Below are 19,867 nucleotides of genomic sequence, written 5' to 3' on the forward strand. Positions count from 1 at the left end.
TATCCACCACTATCCGCTTAGTGTTGCATCAAACTTGGTACACTTAAACTCCTTTTTGGGGTCTGCGGATGATTGAATCAAATTGGGAATTTGAGATGAAACGGAGATCGGATGCAAGCAATTTCTGGTTCATTGTACTAGTAGAAAGCAGGGCATTCACAGCCCAGGAATTCTTTAGCTTGCTATTTAACCAGAGATTCATACTTGCTCATATCCTCCTTCCTCGCTCCCTCCAACTCACCTCTCGTACCAAGCAATTTAACATTGCTTCCCTTCTCCTTACTCCACTTCACCAAAAACTCCTCAATCGCAGACATCGTCTCTTTGTCATCCTTGACAAGCAAAACAATAGCATCATACCCGCCCGCCCCAGGAACCACTCCTCCGGCAACTCCTTCCACCCCCTCCGTAACAGCATCCAACAACTCCGTCTGCTCCTTCGGCTCGATTGGCACCCCACTCCTGTCACCCATCTCCCGAATCCTCCCCCTAATCTCCCCAAACGCCCTCCTAAACTCTCCAATCTCCGCACCGGCCGTCAGCTTCTTCGCCAACGTCTCGTTACAACCCTGCAGATCATCCCAAAGCTTCTTCGAGCCTTCGGGATCGGCTTTCTTCCAGGTGAGGACTTGCTTCACCATACCGACCGTCTCGGAACCGCAGTCGACGTCGCACATCACTAACGCCATTCCAGGGGGTATGGTGACGCCGCGTTTGGAGATCTCGGTATCCCATTTCATGCTTGCGTCTGTGTCTTCCACGATGGCTTTGACGCGGGTGGCGAAGCCTGAGGAGCCTGGATCGCCGAGACCGGACAAGATGGAGGGAGAGAAGCGACGGTAGACGCAGGTCCCGTAGACAGCTGTTGCGACATCGAAGCCAGAGCCTACTTTCCCTTGCGCAGCGCAGTGAGAGGCCTGAGAGAGGTTGTGCAGGATTGAACGGCCAGAGTCAGAGGAGAGGGAGAAGAGGGATTCAGGGAGGTAGTGACTGAGGAGGGCGCCGGTGAAGGATGTCACCAGTGCTGCTGAGGAACCGAGCCCGGTCTTGTGAGCATCTTGAAGACGGACACCGAAGTCGATGAATTGGTGGGAGGCGTTCTTTGGGGTGTTGGCGGGCTGCGAGTAGTAGTCGTTGTCGGCGAGGATTGTGATGCTTGTAGGTTTGATGTGAGGTGAGGGGAGGATGGTAGAGATGTAGGTTAGGGCGTAGGTGAGGGCTGTCTCGACAAATGGATTGCGAGATAGCTTCGCCGTCGAGGCACTATGGACAGTAAGCGACGAGAAAGATAGGGGTAGGCTCAATCCGAGCAATCACAAAACACCGCGTCACGTGATAAGACCGAGGAAAGAAAGGGGTAGACTCGGGGATAATGCTGACGGACTGCGGACAATCAAAGACGTCCACCTACCCTTGCAACTGAGTAACTTGAATCCCCCCTTGATCTTCAGCTAGATGGTACCCGTAATTCCACGTCGCGTCCCGGAACTGCGGACTTTGGACGACAATCTCCGAGAGCTCGACTCCTGAGCCGGTCTCGATATCGTTCACCAGAATGTGAATGCGGGCACTCAGGCCAAACACCAAAGCAGTATACGCGCGATCGAGGACTAGATAGCCGCCTGCCAAGAAGACTTTTCCCGGGGCAGAGACAGCTGTAGACATAGCGGCCTGAGGAGTGAGGATCAGAGGGTTTTGCAATAAATGTTCCTCCCTCAATTTTCCGAGTGTGTGTTCCAAAAGCAAAACCTCGGCTTTCGCAGGCACGCGCGAATCCACTGAGATTAGGGCTACTGGTCAATCCACCATTGGCCGTTAATGCATCTCGTAGTTCGTAGCCTCTCTGCAAGTAGAGACTTTGGGCGAATAAGCCGGGTGGATACTTGGGCCGACTGCTGTCTCCGCACGAGGGAGAGGTGTCCTGTGTGCTGAGGCGGAGATCTGATAAGAGCGTGAAGGCTAGTTGTCGGCTTCCGGCCGACGCGGACGCCGCGGACGAGCCTTGAACCAGCCTCTCGGAGGCCATCATTTTGCAGGAGCCGAGAGGGTCAAAGGCAGAAGCGTAAAATTCGACAAGCGATCCACTCAGCGGGCGCCCCCGGCTCCGACTATTTCGCGTGATGACTGTTGCTCATCCCGAGAATTTCTCTACCCTTCCAGCGACGCCTGCGACTACGAACTCCCCTTTACGCCCACGACTCCAGCTCCAGCTCTGCCACACTCTCTCGCCCAATTCCTTTCCTTGATCCATCCCTTCGTCATCCGGTCCTTCTTCGCCAGACGCGCAGCTGACCTCTAGCATTCAGCCTCTGCCATTCTCGACGGTACCTCGCGCATGTGAAGCTCACCAATCCCGACTCGACTCAACTCGTCATCCAAGCAGCCTAGCGTAGAGGACACGAAGTGATATTCCCCAGTCTGCCACTTACTGAGGCCGTTACTTCTGTTAAGACCTAAGGCCTTGCCTTTCACCATCCCACGCCACAGCTCCAGCAAATTTTTGCAAGTAAACAGAGGACCTCAGTCGATCTCGAGTCGACACCCCCCACCCCTTTCAATCACCACTCAATCCAATTAGCGCGTTTGTTTGACGGCCTGGCTGTCAAATGAACCTGCAATCGCTATTAAATTGAGATTCCCAGTAAGTTGGGCTCCGATCTGTGTCCTCGTCGCGTTGGACTCGAGTCTCCCCGATCTGCACACACAGCTGACATCCACCCTTGCAGTCTCCTCTCATCCCGTCCTGAGAGGTCCATCAATCACTAAATGCCCATTTACTCCTCCTTCGCCTCGACTCTTGCTCGTCAGGGTCCCAAGACCTTTACGCACGGTTACGCTCAATCCCTTGTTGCCGCCACCCATCCCCAAGTCTACGCTTCCAACAACAGACCCGGATTCGGCCTTCGTCGACGAACAAGCAAGGCCGGTCACTATCCGAACTATCACTTTCAAAATGCGTTCCACAGCAGTGCTCAGTCTTCGACTACTGTCCAGCAGGTCCGCCCTGAGAAGAGTGATGGGGGTTTAGATGCATATTTTGAGGCGTGGAAGAAGCAACACGCAGCAGGTGAACCAGAAAAGGAATGGACACAATTTCAATTCGCCAAGCGCATTGAATGGAAGCCCCAGTCGATTGAGGTCGACAACGAGGGCCAGAGCCATGTTGAAGCTCAGGCGGCTGAGGGGGCTCCCAAGCCGGTCCTCGAGAGAGCATACAGTGCAAGCGCGGTAGATGAATTAAGACAGGTCGAGGAGGAAGCTGCTCTCGCCAAGATCGATGCTGCCATTGAGAAGGAGATCAAGTCCCGAGAAGACCAAGCCATTTTCGAGGCAGAATTGAGTGTTGTGGCGGCACGTGCTCCAACACCTCCAGTTGCAGCTGTCCAGTCTCCTGCTCTTTCATCGACAGAGTCCGGCTTCGAGAAGTTGCCCTCTAGCCCGGCCACATCAGTCAGCACAGCTTCTGAGCTTCAATCTCAAAGCTATGCAGACCATCTCAGCAAGCTCTCTGAAGCTCATCGATATGCTGAGATCCCAGCAGTCTTCGAGGCCATGCTTGTGGCTGGGATTCAACCTGTTGCAGCAGCATACAACGCTCTCCTCGACGCAGCTATTCACCTCCCAGCTGAGCGAATCCAGGTTGTCCCTAAGGCACTTGATGTCTACTCTGACATGCTTCGCCGCAAGGTTCTCCCAAACACCGCCACATACAAGACTCTTATCAACTTGTTATCTTCCCGATCCCTCGAGGTTTCTTCGCTGAAACAGTCGTTGGAGGAGAAGCGAGTTCGCTTCGGTGGTATGGAGGAGCCTGGCAAATTCATGTTCGCATCAAACGAATTTGAATTTGCCATCCTTGCTGAGGATGATCGCCTTGATCTAGCAATGAGACTCTTCGAGGCTTCAATTTCTTACCGCAAGGATCGTGCTTTCCCACCAGAGACCTATCACCAGCTCATCTCAGCCTGTTCCGAAGCTGGCCGAGTTCCAGAGATGATTAGACTTTATGAACACATGGAGTCCAGCAAGATTGTTCCATTGGCTGCTACATTCGCACCAATGATCAGGGGCTTCACTCAAATCGGAGATTTAAGCAGTGCAGTTGAGTGCTACAATGAGTACAAGGAGTTGGCTGTGGCCAACGACCAAGGCAAGCTCGACTTGAGCGACCGACAAGATGCACACATCTACGCTACCGTAGTGAAGGCATACATCACTGCTGACCGACTGGAGGGTGCAATTCAGTTCTACAACAGAATCATCCAGGCATATCCAGCAGAGACTCTCAGAGACGCCATCATCGGTCATGGACTTGTCCAGGGTTTCTTGGAACGTAGCATGCTTCCTCAAGCTCTCGAGTGGGCCGAAAACCTCGGAAGCTCTACCAAGGCTATCTCGATGAGCAAAGTAGCTACGGTTGCAGCCGACAAGGGAGACAAGGCTACTGCAGTTGCTGCCTTCGCTCACGTGCCATCCAACTTTAGCGACATCGCTACCCCCGCTATGGCTATGTTGGCCCTCAGTGTTCGTGAGGGAGACGTTCCTGCCGCTCAGCGATTCTGGCACATGTTGTCGAATCCCGAGCTGACTGTTTCCGCAGCATCCATTGAGCCTACTGCGATGTTCGCTGTGGCCATGATCGGTTCTGGACAAGTCGCCGAGGGTCTCAATCAATCAGAGCAGATGTTCGCACGCATTCGAGCAACTGTAGTTGATGCCCATGTCAACGATGAGGTCGATGAAGGTGTAGAGTTCATCAACAGATTCATGACAGCACGTGGTCTCACGGATCCTCGTCAAGTCATGCCAGAGTCGCCAATCTACCCACAAAGCTTCACTCCAGTCTCATATGCGCCTGCACCGACGTACGAGGACACCTTTGATCCTTATGCAGCCTCCACCGACTTCAAGGGCTCTGCTCTCATTGCTGAGGAACTTGAGAAAGGCACTGGTGGCCGAAACAAGGTTTCGCGTCTCAACGAGGCCCTCGGTAGATTTAGAAACATGCGCCGAGCTGGTCGTCACCCACGTTATATTACCTACGCCAAGCTCATCTCCGCCGCTGCACGAGAGGAGCGAATCAATCTGGTCCACGACATCCTGGGAATGGCTCGAACTGACATTCCGCTGCTTCCTCAGTATTCGGTTGTTCGTTATGGCTGGGTCTCGATTCTTGATGCTATGGTTGGAGCATGCCTTAATCTCAACAAGCGTAGTCTTGCAGCTCAGTATCACCAAGAGCTTCTTGACATGGGTGCCGCACCAACCGCAAACACCTTTGGTCTATACATCACCACGTTGAAGGAGTCGACCAAGACTTTTGACGAAGCTACCGAGGCTGTCAAGATCTTCCACCGTGCCAAGAGTGAGGGCGTCGAGCCTTCTTCTTTCTTGTACAATGCTCTCATTGGCAAGCTTGGAAAGGCTCGTCGCATCGATGACTGTCTTTTCTACTTTGCTGAGATGAGAAGCCTTGGTATCCGGCCAACCAGTGTTACTTATGGCACCATCGTCAACGCTTTGTGCCGCGTTAGCGATGAGAAGTTTGCCGAGGAGCTGTTCGAGGAGATGGAGTCGATGCCGAACTACAAGGCTCGCCCAGCTCCATACAACAGCTTGATGCAATTCTTCCTCACCACGAAGCGCGACAAGAGCAAGGTCCTGGCCTACTACGAGCGCATGAAGAGCAAGGGTATCGAGCCAACCAACCATACCTACAAACTCCTCGTCGACACCCATGCAACTCTCGAGCCTGTCAATATGCCTGCTGCCGAAGCTGTTCTCGACCTCATTCGAAGCACTGGCCAACGCCCCGAGGCAGTTCACTACTCGTCCTTGATTCATGCTAAAGGTTGTGTCATGCACGACATGGAGGGCGCAAAAGCCGTTTTTGACTCCGTTATGGCTGACCCCTCAATCCGACCCCAGGCCTGCCTTTACCAAGCACTTTTCGAGTCCATGGTCGCCAACCACCAAGTCACCGATTCCGAGCCCGTTCTCAAAGAGATGTCCAGACGAGGTGTTGAAATGACACCATACATCGCCAATACCCTCATCCATGGCTGGGCCAACCAAAAGAACATCGAAAAGAGCAAGACCATCTTCTCTTCCGTCAGTCGTGAGAAGCGAGAGCCAAGCACCTACGAAGCTATGACCAGAGCCTACCTCGCCGTCGAAGACAGGGATAGTGCCCGAGGTGTCGTTCAAGAAATGCTGAGCAGAGGATACCCCGGAGCTGTCGCCAACAAGATCCTCGAATTATTGGGTGGAGGCAACGCTGAGAACGCCATTTAAGAACTCCTTTGATCCTATCGGAAGTTTCTCGCATGTCCCCATTCCGATTTTAATTGTCTATTTTGCATTCTGCCGCCCCGAAGACGGATACTGTTTATAGACGATTAGCATACTACATGCATATTTCCTTTGTCATTGATACCCGTGCCACTTTGCACACTTCGAAAATAAAGCGGCGGAATCAGGGTATCAGGGCTGGTCTTCTGATCAACCCATCTCTTATGTTTTGCTTTTTACAGTCCTAAAAAAATTGCTCTGTTGCGTTGTACCAACATCGAGCTTGTGGCGTTCCGGGAACGGAGTTTTCAAAATGGCTGGCTGGCTGGGCTGGAGAGAGCGTGGTGTAACGGCCAGTTAATTTCACGATTGAGCGGGGGGGTGGCTGGCGCAAAGCGAAAAGACAAATCTCAACTCTGAATCTAGCGGTCTGGTAGTATTAGAATAATACTATCGGGGCTCGACTGGATCGATATGTAATATTACAATAATATCTCCCTGATGGTATGGATACTTCAAAAACTCCTGGTCCAATGTGCTCTCCTTCGTGTGATGAAACGCCTTTCCCCCCAACAAATATTTCCCCGATATACAGGTAGGTAGTTGGCACTTGTTATCGCGCGCCCAAACTCCGTCTAAATCTCCTCCTCCTCTTCTTCTCCCCTGATCTCCTTTCGTGCTCAGCTCCTTTCCCCACTTCCTCGTAGTACGGGAACCCGCCGCGGATCGGTTGCTCGCTCGACACGCGCTCGTCGGTGGAGGTCGTCCTCCTGGGGGAGAGCGATCGTCCGCGGTCTTCTTCCGAGCGGATGCATGTAATGGGGAGGACCGGCACTCTCGCGCTGACCGGGCAGTCGCGTCGATGCAGCGACGACGTCGTTTTCGCGCTTGGCGAGGACGACGAGGGTGAGGTCGAGGAAGAGGTGGAGTGGGACGAGCCCATGGTTTCCGTCCGTGATCTGGACTGGAAGAGGGATGGTAGTTTGGGGTATTTCATTGTTTGGACGAGGATTGCGGTGAGGAGGATCAATTGAGGAATTTTGGGGTTTTGGTGGATGGGGGGGAAAGGGTTGATTTATTCACGTTCCGTTCGGGCTTGGCGGGGTGTCAATGCACCGAGTGCGATGATTATACGTAACGAGGCTGGGCGGATGACGCGATCGACACAAGGCTGAGCGAGGGATGGTGGGGTGCAAGGCGGATGGGTTTTTGCACTGTGGCTGGTTGCTGCAGTAGATTCTGCGGTTGAAGGTTTCGCACGGTTGACATTAATTAGTCTGAGACGGTATGAAAACTGTGGCGAAGTTGTGGATAGATAATGGGCCGTCCTTCCGTGCCGGCGCAGACAATATATACTGTATTAACAATTTCCAAGCAATCCTTTCTTTTCGCTGCTCGGCATCTTTATCCGAAGATTTTCGAGAGAAAGGGGAAGGAGGAAAGCCGTCCAAATTGGCGAATGATGGGTGGCTCCTCGGGAGCCGTGCCGAACTCCCAGCCGTCCCACACGATTCAACGATGTCTCTGGTGGATCCTTGGCGTTGAGATCTTCTTGGGGGAACGAGTTGGGGGTATGGACTCCCCCCTTAATTACTTGCTTGTACTTGTGGGGGCTCTTGACCGGGGGTTTTTAATATGGTAGAATGCCTGTGCTCTGAGGACCCCACCGTTGCAAGTTGGGGGAGGGGGGACTTATGCCGACTCAGCCTTGGAGGATCAAAGCGCTTGCAGAAAATGTGGCGCAATGGAGTTAGTGCTGCCGGCTGAACTCCAACTTATTGTTGAGAGGCTCTTTGCGAACATCTCCAAACGAGATTGGTCTCTGTTACCTTCTATCTGATGCCGGAATAGAATAAAGTTCTCATTTTAAGATTTTAAAAAGGCGAATGGGTACTCACCCTCCGTTGTACCCCAGAGAAATGCAAAACAGATGTGTCACCGAGTCGAGTTTAGTTTCAAACTCGTGAATATCATTTCAGACCGTTTTGGTCCAGCATCGATCCTCTCCAATTATAACTTTACAGGCTTGAGGGTGATGTTATCTATCAACCTCACTGAAGGTCCGCCAGATAACCCGAGGTCCTCATCAGGTTGCGGCGCCTCAACCGGGAGCATTTTCACAGCACCACTGAGGATCGCTCCCTTGGCTTCATCGACTTCTTCCACTTCCTGCATCGTCTCTGGGTCTGCCAAAGAGATGTAGTCGATCTCAAACTTCACCCGTTCCTCGGGTTTGAGTTGACGTTGCTCCATCAAAAGCAACTTTGCCAATTCTCCTGCGGGTCCAAGCAGTTCGTCTCTCGTTCTGTAACCTCGCAGGTATCCCGTCTCAACTACCCTCAGTGCTTTCGACAAAACTGTAGCAACTCGCCGTCGTCTGGTCCCCAAATATACATTTCTCGAACTCATTGCCAGCCCATCAGGTTCTCGTTGCGTCTCGCCAACAACGACCTGGGTCTCCATGCAAAAATCTTTGACCATCTTCTTGATCACCACCGTCTGTTGTACATCCTTCTGTCCAAAATACACCTTCTCTGGCGTCACAATATTAAATAGCTTCATGCAAACTGTAGCCACCCCTCGAAAGAAAGTCGGCCGACTCGCACCCTCGAGCACTTCTCCAACAGGCGTAATCGTAACAAAACTTCCTTTCCCGTCAATCTCTTGACTCGGCCGTCCACTGGGATACATCTCCTCAGTGGTTGGTGCAAATACTGCGGCAATCTTTCCCAAATTCCCTCCATCAGCAGCAAGTTCCCTATCAAGATCTCTCAACATCTCAATATCCTTCGTCCACGTCTTTGGATAGCTATCTAGATCTTCGTGGACGCCGAATTGAGTCGGATTGACGTAGATACTGACCACTACTGACGAGTTCTCCGCGGCCGCCAGGCGGATGAGTGAGAGATGGCCTTCGTGGAGGGCTCCCATTGTGGGCACGAGACCGACGGAGCGGTAGTCGTGGAGCTGTTTGCGGCGCCATTGGCGGAGATTGGGGATCTCGCGGAAGACCTTGATCGATGTGTTGGGTATGGTTTGATCCTTCTGTCGAGAGGATAGGAGGCTGGAGCTTGAGAAGGAGCGTGGAGTGTTGAGTAGCACCGGCGGGAGAGCTACCTTGGTGCCGGGAAAGGAGAAGAAGGGTCTTGGTCTGAGAAACATGGCTATTGTTGACAACGAAATGTTGGCGTAGCAGAGGGTTTGGAGATTGATGGACAATCAACTCTGTCAATTGCCCTTTCAGGGTCCATTCCGACAGGAAAATTTGAATTGAGTCATGCTGTGATGAAGTCTGCTGCGTTTTTACGATCCCGAGATGTTTTTTCCAGCTTCAACACGCTTCACTTGAATTGGTTAGGCTTCCCGCTTTTGGCGTCTACGTGGTCCGTGCCCACCGATAGCGATGCAGAAAAAAAGTTGCAGCGACCCCCGCAACACTTTGCAAAATTCAAGCAGCCATGGCCGACGATGGCATGCTAATGAACTTTGAGATTGGGGATGGTCCTCTTCTCCCGAAGCAGACGTTCCAAGGAGGTCGGTGGAAAGACAGATTAGCTGCAAAGAAAGTTGCGCAGAAGAGGACCTCCAAACCGCCAACGAATCCGTCTACGAGAGCGATATTCAACGAGAAACGGCACGATGTTGCGGCGGAGGAGTATATTGGCGCGGGAGCTGCTCCAAGGCCACCGAAGAGACAACGAGTGGACCACAATTCGGGAAGAGATGCAAATACGGCGGCTATCGTCTCGGGAAAGCTTCCTCCTGGCAGCATAAAGATTGGTGGGACACGGGCTACTGCGATCCAGGAAGAGACAAGACCAGCATTCGTATCTGGGAAGCTTCCGCCGGGAAGCATCAACATTGCAGGGAATCGAAGCACGGTATTTCAAGAGGAAACGAGACCAGCGTTCGTTTCGGGGAAACTACCCGCTGGAAGCATAAATGTCGATTCTGCTGGAAAGCGAAAAACAGTATTCCAAGAAGATGCAAGGCCAGCGTTTCTCTCTGGAAAGCTCCCGCCTGGCAGCATCGGTAGTGGAAATCGAGAAGGAGGAGGTGGAAAGCCTGGACAAGTCATTTCGTCCCTGTTTTCTTTCAATCCTTCTTCGAAGACCAAATTCGAGGAACCAGAGGAGGAACAGGAGCCCGCGAGACCTTCAAATGCCCCTCTTACCGAAGAGATGGCCACATTTACGGCTCTTGGCCTGTCACGAAGATTGGCAGCTCACCTCTCCACGAAGATGGACATGAAAGCGCCGACAGCTATTCAGAAGGCAGCAATCCCAGAGATGATCAAGGATGACAGTGATGCCTTCATCCAAGCTGAGACTGGCTCTGGAAAAACTTTGGCCTACCTCCTTCCAATAGTTGAGCGAATCTTGGCTATCAGCAGCAAAGAGACACAAGTTCATCGGGATTCCGGACTCTTTGCAATCGTTCTTGCGCCAACACGAGAATTGTGCAAGCAGATAGCCACAGTTTTAGAGAAAATCCTCAGGTGTGCGCCATGGATTGTTGGGACGACCGTCATTGGAGGTGAGAGCAAGCAATCCGAGAAAGCACGATTACGGAAAGGTGTAAATATTCTGATTGCAACTCCCGGCCGATTGGCAGATCATCTCGATAATACCGAGGTTTTGAAAGTCGGCACAGTCAGGTGGCTAGTCCTAGACGAAGGCGATCGATTGATGGAATTAGGATTCGAAGAGGAGATTAAAGGGATCGTTGAGAAAATTGGGAGAAGATCATTGGTCGTGGACAAGGAAAACAATCTTGACCTCACGGTGTTACCGAAACGACGAGTTACAGTCCTCTGCTCTGCCACCATGAAGATGAACGTTCAAAGATTGGGAGAGATCAGTTTGAAGGACGCAGTCCATATCCAAGCAGATCCTTCTGACGAGGAAGTTGCAAAAGACAAGGCAGATGGAACGGAAGGCGATGAGAAGGCATTCTCAGCGCCTGCGCAGTTGAAGCAGGCATATGCAGTCGTTCCTGCAAAGATGCGACTGGTCACGTTGAGTGCCATTTTGAAGCGGGCGTTTGCTCGACGAGGTTCGGTGATGAAGGCCATTGTCTTCATTTCCTGCGCTGATTCGGTCGACTTCCATTTCTCGCTCTTCAGCCGACCGATTGAGGTTTCACCTGAAGATGCAGAATCGGAGGTGAAGGTTCCTGAAATTCCCAAGACAGAGCTGACAAAAGACACAATCGCTCATGCCACCTCGTTCTCAAGCCAAGCCAATTCAGTCATCATGCACAAGCTCCATGGATCTCTGGCTCAAAACATCAGAACGGCCACTCTGAAAGCATTTACCGAATCTGCTGAGCCCTGCGTTATGATCTGTACAGATGTTGCATCCCGAGGTCTGGATCTTCCGAATGTGGACTACGTCATAGAATATGATCCACCTTTCAGTGCAGACGACCATTTACATCGGGTTGGTAGAACTGCACGAGCTGGAAAAGATGGCCGAGCCCTGATATTCCTTCTCCCTGGAGAGGAAGAAGAATATGTATCAATTCTTGCGTCTGGCTATAGGGATGGAAAGAAATCACTTACACACAACACTGCCGAGGATTTATTGCGAAAGGGATTTGGAGGGACTGGCAGAGAGTGGGAGGATCGTGCTACTGAGTGGCAACTTGAGGTTGAGCGCTGGACATTGGAATCACCGAAATATCTTGAGATGGCTCGAAGAGGATTTCAGAGTCATATTCGTGCATATGCTACACATGTTGCAGCTGAGAGGAATATTTTCAACATGCAGACATTGCATTTAGGACATTTAGCCAAAGCATTTGCACTGAGGGACAAGCCAGGTAGCATCAAGGTTCCTGGGCTGAGGCCCGCGAAGATGACGAAAGCGGACAGAAGTGTAGCAGCGAGGAAAGCGAAGAGAGGAGAGGTTGAGGACAAAGCTCCTGAAGGAGAGAGAGTGCGGAAGCAAAAGAAACTGGAGTTGGATCTACCCTCTGTGGATGGTAACGATGCTGTTAGGAGGATGAAAAAGAAGATGAAGGAGCACATGGCTGCTGCGAGCGAATTCAATATCGGATAAGACCTCCTGGTGGTCTGTCGAACCCCTGAATTCAACTTGGCAGCACAAAACTTGCATAATTCTCTCGTACCAATGGAATTGCCCCACTGCCCCACAGAAGTGCCCCACTCCCACGGAAAGTCGCGTCTCACTCATTTGTAGACAGTGCGATTCCTCTCGAGTTTGACTACTACTTAAATTCGAAACTGCTTTGAGCAGATCATAAGCCGTATCTTCTTGTGTGCTTCTGGGCGAGCCTGCTGGGAGATGAAGCTTAACGCAATCAAGATTCTTGCCAAGATTGGGGCTCTATATCCCGTATTTCTTCTCCCTCACACGCCGCCAGTGGCAGAATGAGCTTTTTTGCTAATCACCTTTCTGAAGATATGTTGACGGATGTTATGTTATCATTCTGCTACTCTCTTGCAAAGATGGAAGGGGTGAAAAGACTGTCAGATGACGATTTGTTAGACGAGTTAAAGGAATTAGATAATCGTCGGTCGAATGTACCCGAGGCGATGGAAGAATTGGATTGTGCTGGATGTCATTCGAGACCCTGAATTTCTTGGGTCCAATGCTTCGAAACTTGCCAAAGTTGCAACTGTCTCAAAGACCACACATGTCATCGATCTCGCAGATGATTGAGGAAACTGGACGTTCGAGAAGGTTATTATATCTAAACAGGAGTGAGGAACTAGACTAAAAGGGTCACGTGCATTGGTACCTTTGAAAGAAGTAACTGGCCTGACTTCATCTCGTACCTTGGTATTATTCACAAAAGGCTAAAACTTTTCATTGATGTCCTTTAAGTGTGTTGAGCTTTTGTTAGACTTGTCATCCCTCAACTGTTTGGGTACATTATCATGTTTATTTGCTCAGAACCACTTGTTGATTCGTTCAAGGCGAAACAACATCTTGTCAAACCAAACCATATATACAGATAACGGAAAAGGACGGCTCATTGGAATCCCTAGCACTCTAGTGAGAGTTTGTCTTTGTTCTTATCACCATTTGTCTTGTTTAAGTCGTATTGCTGCGAAACCTGAAAGTCATCAGCCATAAACCACATTGCCGAAACTCGACGCAGTGCCTCGAAAACCATACAAAGAGTTTGACGAGGAAGCAAAGCTCACATATAGTTCAAGCATGTGCTTCCCCTGCCCTCTATGCGTACCTAAATTGAAGCCATTAGAGAAGGCGGTGCGAACTCATACAGTTCTGCCACTGACGCATCTCGAGGAAGCTCTTCAGGGACCCATGTGCACAAAAGAGACTTCAAGAACAATACGCCAATACACTGATAATGCCAACGTCAAGCTCTCGAACGAGTTATGTCAGTGCATTTTCAAATCAAAGACAGGCCGAAGGAAGTTCTTCAGCAAATGTAAAAGCGCCTGACATAGTCCTACCGTCTACCAAATCGGGACAACAACGGACACTTGGACCGCCACGAGTAAATTTACTCGCCCACAAAGGCGACAGACTTAATTACTTTACATACTCGATCTTTCATTGACCACCTTCCTTGCATCCATCCAAATCCTTCACACACAACTCAATACGCCGCCTCCATCATGCAATCACTCGAGAACATTCAAGGCAACATGGCCTTTCTCGCATCCGAGCTCCCGATGCCCTTCGAAAACCCGAGCAAGACCTACTTCACCATTGCTGAGGGCCGCGCACTCAAGCCTATCCTCGTCCCCGGTCAAGCTATCGACGAGTCCATCAAGGAGAGTAAGATATTGGATGGCCAGCTCCCGATGAACCATCCCAAATGGAAGAAGGCTCCTCAATATGTCCCTATGGGATTCCCGTCGTACAATATCGAGGTACGAATGCTTCCTTTTCTCACCTTTGAGGGCCATGACGCGCTTTTTCAGAAATGTATGCTAATTTGTATGGATAGGACTGGGTCGTAGCGGAGAAATTGAAGGATTGAAGGATAGACACCCGGTTTCTGGCGTTTGAGCTGGAGGACTGATGGTTACCTCATTTCTGGCCATGGAAGGCGTCTTTTTCTTCTGATATCCCGGGGGTGGTAAGGGCGGAATGGTTGGAGTCAATTTCCTGGACAGCAGAGAGAACCATAAGAATGGATGACAATTGACACACCAAATTCCAAGTTGTAATATGCAAGTGACTTCTATCCAAGCCTATAAACTCCCGACCTCCTATGAATGGTTAAGAATACTCTTCCAAGTCTCCGTACACTCGAACCGCTCTACCGTTCGGTCTTCAATATATATTTCCCTTGCTAAGCCTTCTGGCGTGATAAACCACCCGTCCTCCCAATCCACAACCAAATGAACTTGCTCTCGAGCGTGGCCGCTGTATTCGAGAGGCTAGGTCGAATTCCCCATCTTCGACGATTGCCGTCGATGCAATGGCTTTCTCGCGCATGAGTGAGATACTGCAATATTCCTGTCAGATATCCAAACCCAGAATGTTGAACGGGCAGGTGGCTCTCTTACTCGTCCTCGCTGTATCCAGGAAAGTTGACTGCAGGCCCTTCTTTGAAGTCGAACGGAGCACTCTGGTGGTAGTCAGCGTCACATCTCAAATAAAATATTCCAAGGGAAAAGCGAGCCCACAATTTCCACTCGTTTATGTTTTGAACTTGATTTCAGACCGAGGGTATTGCGGCATTTGGACCGAATCTTGGAGATCACTTCTTGGAAACACGTCATCTGGTTGGATGTCGTTGAGTAAATTTGAATATTTCAACAGGAGATCGAAGGATTATATAAGGAGCTGTTGAAAAGTGTGTGATTTGAATGGCAAACCGCAAGATTGGGGAATATGAAAGGTACAAAAATGAGACGCTTGCTGGAAAACGGATGGCAATGGAAAGACGAATGGCCTAGATCGGCAAGGACAGACAAGGAAGGCAGGTTCAAATGATGGTGGCTGACAGAGTACCAAAGATGTCGAAGACGAAAATGGCTCCCAGCCAAACCTGGGGAAAGGTCAAGATATATACATGAGTCGTCATGTCGAAGGTGGAGATAAAAAGCTGCCCCTGGCAACGATTTTCAAGGTTCATCTAATTAGAAAGAGTCAGTGTTACAATAAGATGGACTTGTGGCGTCGAGTCGACCATTCTCTGTGTTGCGGAGCAACTCAAATAACGTGGCAGGAGGTTGCTCCTTGCGCCGAAGAATTCGTCGCCATGGCTGATAAGCCAAGGCAGGAAGGAATGTGAGCTACTCCGCATTCGTTAGCTCACACCACCTATCGTGACACCAATTCAGATCAGGATATCTAGAATCAGAAGATTAGCAGGCTCAGGGAACGGTGTTATTGTATAACTGTTCCTCTGTATAGTAGAACACTTTGGAAGGCAGGGGTCAACATGCGAAGATCGTTTCGAAACCTCTTGGAACGATAAGCGGGAAGGGAGAGAGGGTATGCAAGGTACCGACAATTTGGAGAAGCGCAGGCGCTTATCATGTTGTGCGATCTTTTGGACCTTTGTTCATCTCCTGAGCAAGGTTTGAGCTTCGTGTTGGACAATCAAGGGTGCGGTTCCAAGGGATGGCGTCGAAGGGAGCCAATCACGAAGGCCGCAAGGGGTGACCGTTGAACAACCACGTTTTGGGACAAAGCACGAGTCGGCGACCAAAGTCTTCTTGTGCTATCATAACAACTTTAGTTTTCCACTCTAGAGCCAGCTAGAAGGCATAAGCTTCTATAACACAACGTCGGAGAGACCTCCATCGCGAAGGTAGTGCCCAGTTTCGTACTATCATACCTTCGTCGTTTAAGATCGTCGATGTCCGGGCTACATTTCCGAGACCTTGTGCCGCTGAAGGTCCTATGGCTTATGCCAATGGAGCAAAGTCATCGTTGCATGTGACCCGTTACTTCGGATAATCCTTAAAGTGGAGGCTTTTCAGCTTCACAAATTGCTCAAATCCGAACTTGCTCAAAGTAACACCTTTCCCAGAATTCTTCCAGCCAGTCCAAGCAAGATCCTGCAGCTCTGTAAGTAACTTAGTTGAGACAAGGGATGTGTAACTTACAGGGCTTGGATAATCGCAACGATTGACAAACACGGTCCCTGCGTCCACCTGCTCCGCCAGTTCAGCCCCTTTTTCACCATCCTTCGTCCATATAGAGGCAGTAAGCCCAAACTCGCTGTCATTCATCAACTTGATAGCTTCCGTGTCTCCCTTGACTTTCATTACTGGCAAAATAGGCCCGAAGCTTTCTTCGGTCATGACAATCATACTGTGATCGACGTTTGTGAGAAGGGTGGGCTTGACGAAATTCCCGTCAGGAGGGGGAGATTTAAACGAATCATTCTCAGGAGTGGCGTCCTTTGCACCCTTCTCTAGTGCGTCCTTGATATGGGCTTCGATCGTCTCCTTCGAATGCTTCGAGACAACAGGACCAAGGTGCGTCTTCTCATCAAAGGGATCGCCAAGTTTGTAGTTCTTGAGAACGCTTTGCACAGCTTTAACAAACTCGTCATGGATCTTTTCGTCAACGTAGATGCGTTCCAGACTGCAACAACTTTGGCCAGAGTTGAAGATCGCACCATCCACAATTTCCTCTGCAGCCCATGCGACGTCGACATCTGATCGGATGTAAGCTGGGTCTTTGCCACCCAATTCCAGACCGACATTCACAATGCGGTCTGCCGCAGCTTTCTGAACAGCCAAACCACCAGCTACAGAACCAGTGAAGCATATGAGAGCTACTTTTGGATCCCTAACAATCGACTCTATTGTAGTAGGAGAACCACAGTGGAAATATTGTATGACATTCTGGGTGAGGCCGGCTTCTTCGAAAATGGAAGTGATATGCTCGACGATGGTCGGTGTCTGAGGAGAAGGTTTCAAAATGACTGAATTGCCTGCGAGAAGGGCGGGTATGAGGGAGTTGATCAGAATCAAATATGGATACTGGAGCTATTAGCACAAGTCTTATGAGCTTTGGTGTGCCAAGAACCTACATTCCAAGCAAAAAGTATAAGAACCGGGCCGACAGGAACTTTTCGAATAAATCTCTTGAATCCCTTTTCTGCCTCGCCCTCCGTGTCCTTCAACGTCTCTTCGCTGATCTTGAGCAAATATTCTCCTCGCTTCACCGCTGTTGTCACTTCCTTTGCCGTGTATGCAATCGGTCGTCCCATCTGCTCCGTGAGTTCTTTTGCCAGTATATCCTGCTTGTCCCCCAGAAGCTTCAGTGCTTTTTTCACAATTGCTTGTCTGTCTGCCAAAGTGGTCTTCCGGAAGCTGAGGAAAGCTTCTGTTGCCACCTCAGGGAGGAGCTTGAGACCAGCCGCAGAAACGCCATTTCTGGTCAAGATTGGCTTGTTCGTGATAGGGGAGATGGTCGTAATCGTTTCGACAGACATTTTGCATGCAGTCGAGTCAACTCTTCTCGAACTTCGAAGATGTCAACAAAGAAGGTGGGATGAAACTGGGACGTAGGTGACATGCCCCGCTAAGATTACAGGGGTCTCAGGCCGCGCCAAACTTTAAATTTCAAATTCTCAGCCTCAGAAAACTTCCTCATCACCAACCACCACACCAAATGGCGACAAGAAAGCACAACGACTTCCTCGATGTAGAGGACGGCGAAGAGGACGGGAGCCAGGGTTATAACTCCGAAGACGATAATCTTAGAAAGGGCGGCAGGAGTCCAAAGCGGAGGAAAGTCGAGAGCCTTGCCAGCGATGCTGAGGATGCAGAATTCAGCGATGACGAGCCAGAGGAACAGAAGGAGAAGCCGAAGACCAGAGAAAGCGGGAAGGAAAAGCATACAAAGCCACGAAGCGCTGCAGATCTGCCCGGTATCTCTAAGCCTCTCACGAAGAAGAATCTGGTTGCGACGGCTGCTGCAATCAAACGATCCGGCGTGGTCTACTTGTCCCGAATTCCTCCATTCATGAAACCTACGAAACTACGCTCTCTCTTGGAACCATACGGTGAGATAAATCGCATATTCATGACGCCTGAAGACCCTGCATCGCATACCCGTCGAGTTCGCAGTGGAGGGAACAAGAAGCGGTCCTTTGTGGATGGCTGGGTCGAATTTGTCAATAAGGCCGACGCGAAGCAAGCTTGTGAGCTGCTGAATGCGAGGACAATTGGTGGAAAGAAGGGCACTTATTATCATGACGACGTCTGGAATCTGCTCTATTTGAAGGGCTTCAAGTGGAACAATTTGACGGAGCAGATTGCGGCAGAGAACGCAGAGCGAGCAAGCAGAATGAGAGCGGAGATCAGCAAGACTACGAAGGAAAATAAGGAATTCGTACAGAATGTGGAGCGGGCGAAGATGCTGGAAGGGATGGAGGCTAAGACGGCCGCGAAGAGAAGAAAAGAGGCAGAAGCGGGCAGCAGTGAGCCCGTTCACAAAGAGACGAAGAAGGGCGGAGAACGGGCAAGGCATTTCAAGCAGACGCCAGTTGCTTTAAAGAGACGACCCGAGGATCAACCAGAACAGGTCAAGAGGGTCTTGAGTAAAATCTTCTAGGTACAGCAATTCAGACTTGATAGCTACAGCCCTTGGTCTGCAATGGAAGACATTCCCCATTGAGGCTCTCTTCTTATGCTTTCACCAGAATTTTTTATTTAACTGCTCGAGCGATTGAGCTGAGTAGTGCGGGCCATTGCCAAGAAGTGGTCGATTGTCCACCACGCTTGTGAATTCCGTTTGAATCCATGAATGCGGCTCTTCTCAATCTGACCTCAGGGTTTGCTCAGTAGAGTCGATTTCCTGCCAAGTCTGATAATTGTAATCAGCTGTATCGATGCAACTTAATTGTAAGCGCAAGGCTCGGAAAGTCTTCATGTGTTGAGGCTCCTCAAAGTTCCCGGAATGTTCGTAAAGTGTCCAGTACAATGGAAGTGCATTTGCAGACAAGTTGTGTTAAATTATATTTCTTCTCTCAGACACAAATAATTGGGAGCGGGTCAGGAAATGCGGTTCCCCTGGGATACTTCGACCCAGCTACACGGCAGAGGGTGCAATCGAGGATCAAGATCCGTCAGAAGTCCTGTTTTGACGTGACGCCAACAAAGCCTCCCATCTGCATCAATAAATCTAAACCAACCTCTAGAGGATGTTGTCGTGGTTGAAGATCTGAGTGCCACGGTCTTTTCCGTGGTCTCTCAAAGGCGCTGATAGGTTGAAAATGTTCAAACTCTTGGTAATTCTCACAGTTCTGGTGAAAATCACCTTCTTATAGTTGCCAAATTCAAGTTGTTTGACTAGTCTAGTGTCACGATAAGATGTTTGCTCAGCTGCAAGAGCGTCGTATGGCGTTATTCCAATATTTGCTCATAGCTCAGAGTCCTTTTTGAATGGCAAGTTTGGACGTGGCCCAACGTCGATCTCAAATTTGACAATCATTTCCCTCATCCTCACTTGGATCTACAATGTCAGACAAACCAGGCATTCAGGAGACTCAGAGTTTCAGATTCTTCAATTACGTGACAACTGTGCTTTACACATTGAGATGAGCCACATGTGGAGATTCCACCTGGATGTCCCTCAACATTCCCACCATTGCAAGCATC

General features: G+C 50.2%; 8 protein-coding genes across 8 annotated transcripts; 3 read left to right on the forward strand and 5 right to left on the reverse strand.

The window, feature by feature from the left end:
* Positions 1 to 107: 107 nt before the first annotated feature.
* On the reverse strand, positions 108 to 1,898 carry K444DRAFT_585954 (phosphomevalonate kinase-like protein). Its single transcript, XM_024877954.1, has 2 exons — positions 1,412 to 1,898; positions 108 to 1,263 (listed from the first exon to the last, which is right to left on the reverse strand). The coding sequence occupies exons 1-2, from the start codon at positions 1,663 to 1,665 to the stop codon at positions 183 to 185; spliced, it is 1,335 nt and encodes a 444-aa protein (XP_024739581.1). The 5' UTR covers positions 1,666 to 1,898; the 3' UTR covers positions 108 to 182.
* K444DRAFT_651668 (putative pentatricopeptide repeat-containing protein) lies at positions 1,705 to 6,294 on the forward strand (the record flags this gene model as incomplete). Its single annotated transcript, XM_024885727.1, has 3 exons — positions 1,705 to 1,729; positions 2,727 to 2,868; positions 2,919 to 6,294. 3 exons carry the CDS (start codon positions 1,705 to 1,707, stop codon positions 6,292 to 6,294), a joined length of 3,543 nt encoding a protein of 1,180 aa, XP_024739582.1.
* A 610-nt stretch (positions 6,295 to 6,904) lies between these two features.
* K444DRAFT_627573 (uncharacterized protein) lies at positions 6,905 to 7,288 on the reverse strand (the record flags this gene model as incomplete). The annotated part of the gene is made up of 1 exon (XM_024882821.1): positions 6,905 to 7,288. One exon carries the CDS (start codon positions 7,286 to 7,288, stop codon positions 6,905 to 6,907), a length of 384 nt encoding a protein of 127 aa, XP_024739583.1.
* Positions 7,289 to 8,132: 844 nt separating this feature from the next.
* On the reverse strand, positions 8,133 to 9,587 carry K444DRAFT_610710 (Nucleotidylyl transferase). The gene has a single exon (XM_024879798.1). The coding sequence runs from the start codon at positions 9,451 to 9,453 to the stop codon at positions 8,302 to 8,304; it is 1,152 nt and encodes a 383-aa protein (XP_024739584.1). The 5' UTR covers positions 9,454 to 9,587; the 3' UTR covers positions 8,133 to 8,301.
* A 146-nt stretch (positions 9,588 to 9,733) lies between these two features.
* K444DRAFT_610711 (DEAD-domain-containing protein) lies at positions 9,734 to 12,735 on the forward strand. Its single transcript, XM_024879799.1, has 2 exons — positions 9,734 to 12,650; positions 12,717 to 12,735. Exon 1 carries the CDS (start codon positions 9,750 to 9,752, stop codon positions 12,351 to 12,353), a length of 2,604 nt encoding a protein of 867 aa, XP_024739585.1. The 5' UTR covers positions 9,734 to 9,749; the 3' UTR covers positions 12,354 to 12,650; positions 12,717 to 12,735.
* A 1,719-nt stretch (positions 12,736 to 14,454) lies between these two features.
* On the reverse strand, positions 14,455 to 15,168 carry K444DRAFT_347709 (uncharacterized protein). The gene is made up of 3 exons (XM_024872078.1): positions 14,927 to 15,168; positions 14,807 to 14,868; positions 14,455 to 14,745 (listed from the first exon to the last, which is right to left on the reverse strand). The coding sequence occupies exons 1-3, from the start codon at positions 15,020 to 15,022 to the stop codon at positions 14,571 to 14,573; spliced, it is 333 nt and encodes a 110-aa protein (XP_024739586.1). The 5' UTR covers positions 15,023 to 15,168; the 3' UTR covers positions 14,455 to 14,570.
* A 674-nt stretch (positions 15,169 to 15,842) lies between these two features.
* Positions 15,843 to 17,723, reverse strand: K444DRAFT_610714 (putative succinate-semialdehyde dehydrogenase). Its single transcript, XM_024879800.1, has 3 exons — positions 17,293 to 17,723; positions 16,358 to 17,242; positions 15,843 to 16,309 (listed from the first exon to the last, which is right to left on the reverse strand). Exons 1-3 carry the CDS (start codon positions 17,695 to 17,697, stop codon positions 16,196 to 16,198), a joined length of 1,404 nt encoding a protein of 467 aa, XP_024739587.1. The 5' UTR covers positions 17,698 to 17,723; the 3' UTR covers positions 15,843 to 16,195.
* Positions 17,724 to 17,859: 136 nt separating this feature from the next.
* K444DRAFT_610715 (putative Pre-rRNA-processing protein ESF2) lies at positions 17,860 to 18,874 on the forward strand. The gene has a single exon (XM_024879801.1). It carries the CDS (start codon positions 17,877 to 17,879, stop codon positions 18,819 to 18,821), a length of 945 nt encoding a protein of 314 aa, XP_024739588.1. The 5' UTR covers positions 17,860 to 17,876; the 3' UTR covers positions 18,822 to 18,874.
* The last annotated feature ends 993 nt before the right edge of the window (positions 18,875 to 19,867 follow it).

This window comes from Hyaloscypha bicolor, assembly GCF_002865645.1.
Source record: "Hyaloscypha bicolor E unplaced genomic scaffold K444scaffold_53, whole genome shotgun sequence".
NCBI classification, from domain to species: Eukaryota; Fungi; Ascomycota; class Leotiomycetes; order Helotiales; family Hyaloscyphaceae; genus Hyaloscypha; species Hyaloscypha bicolor.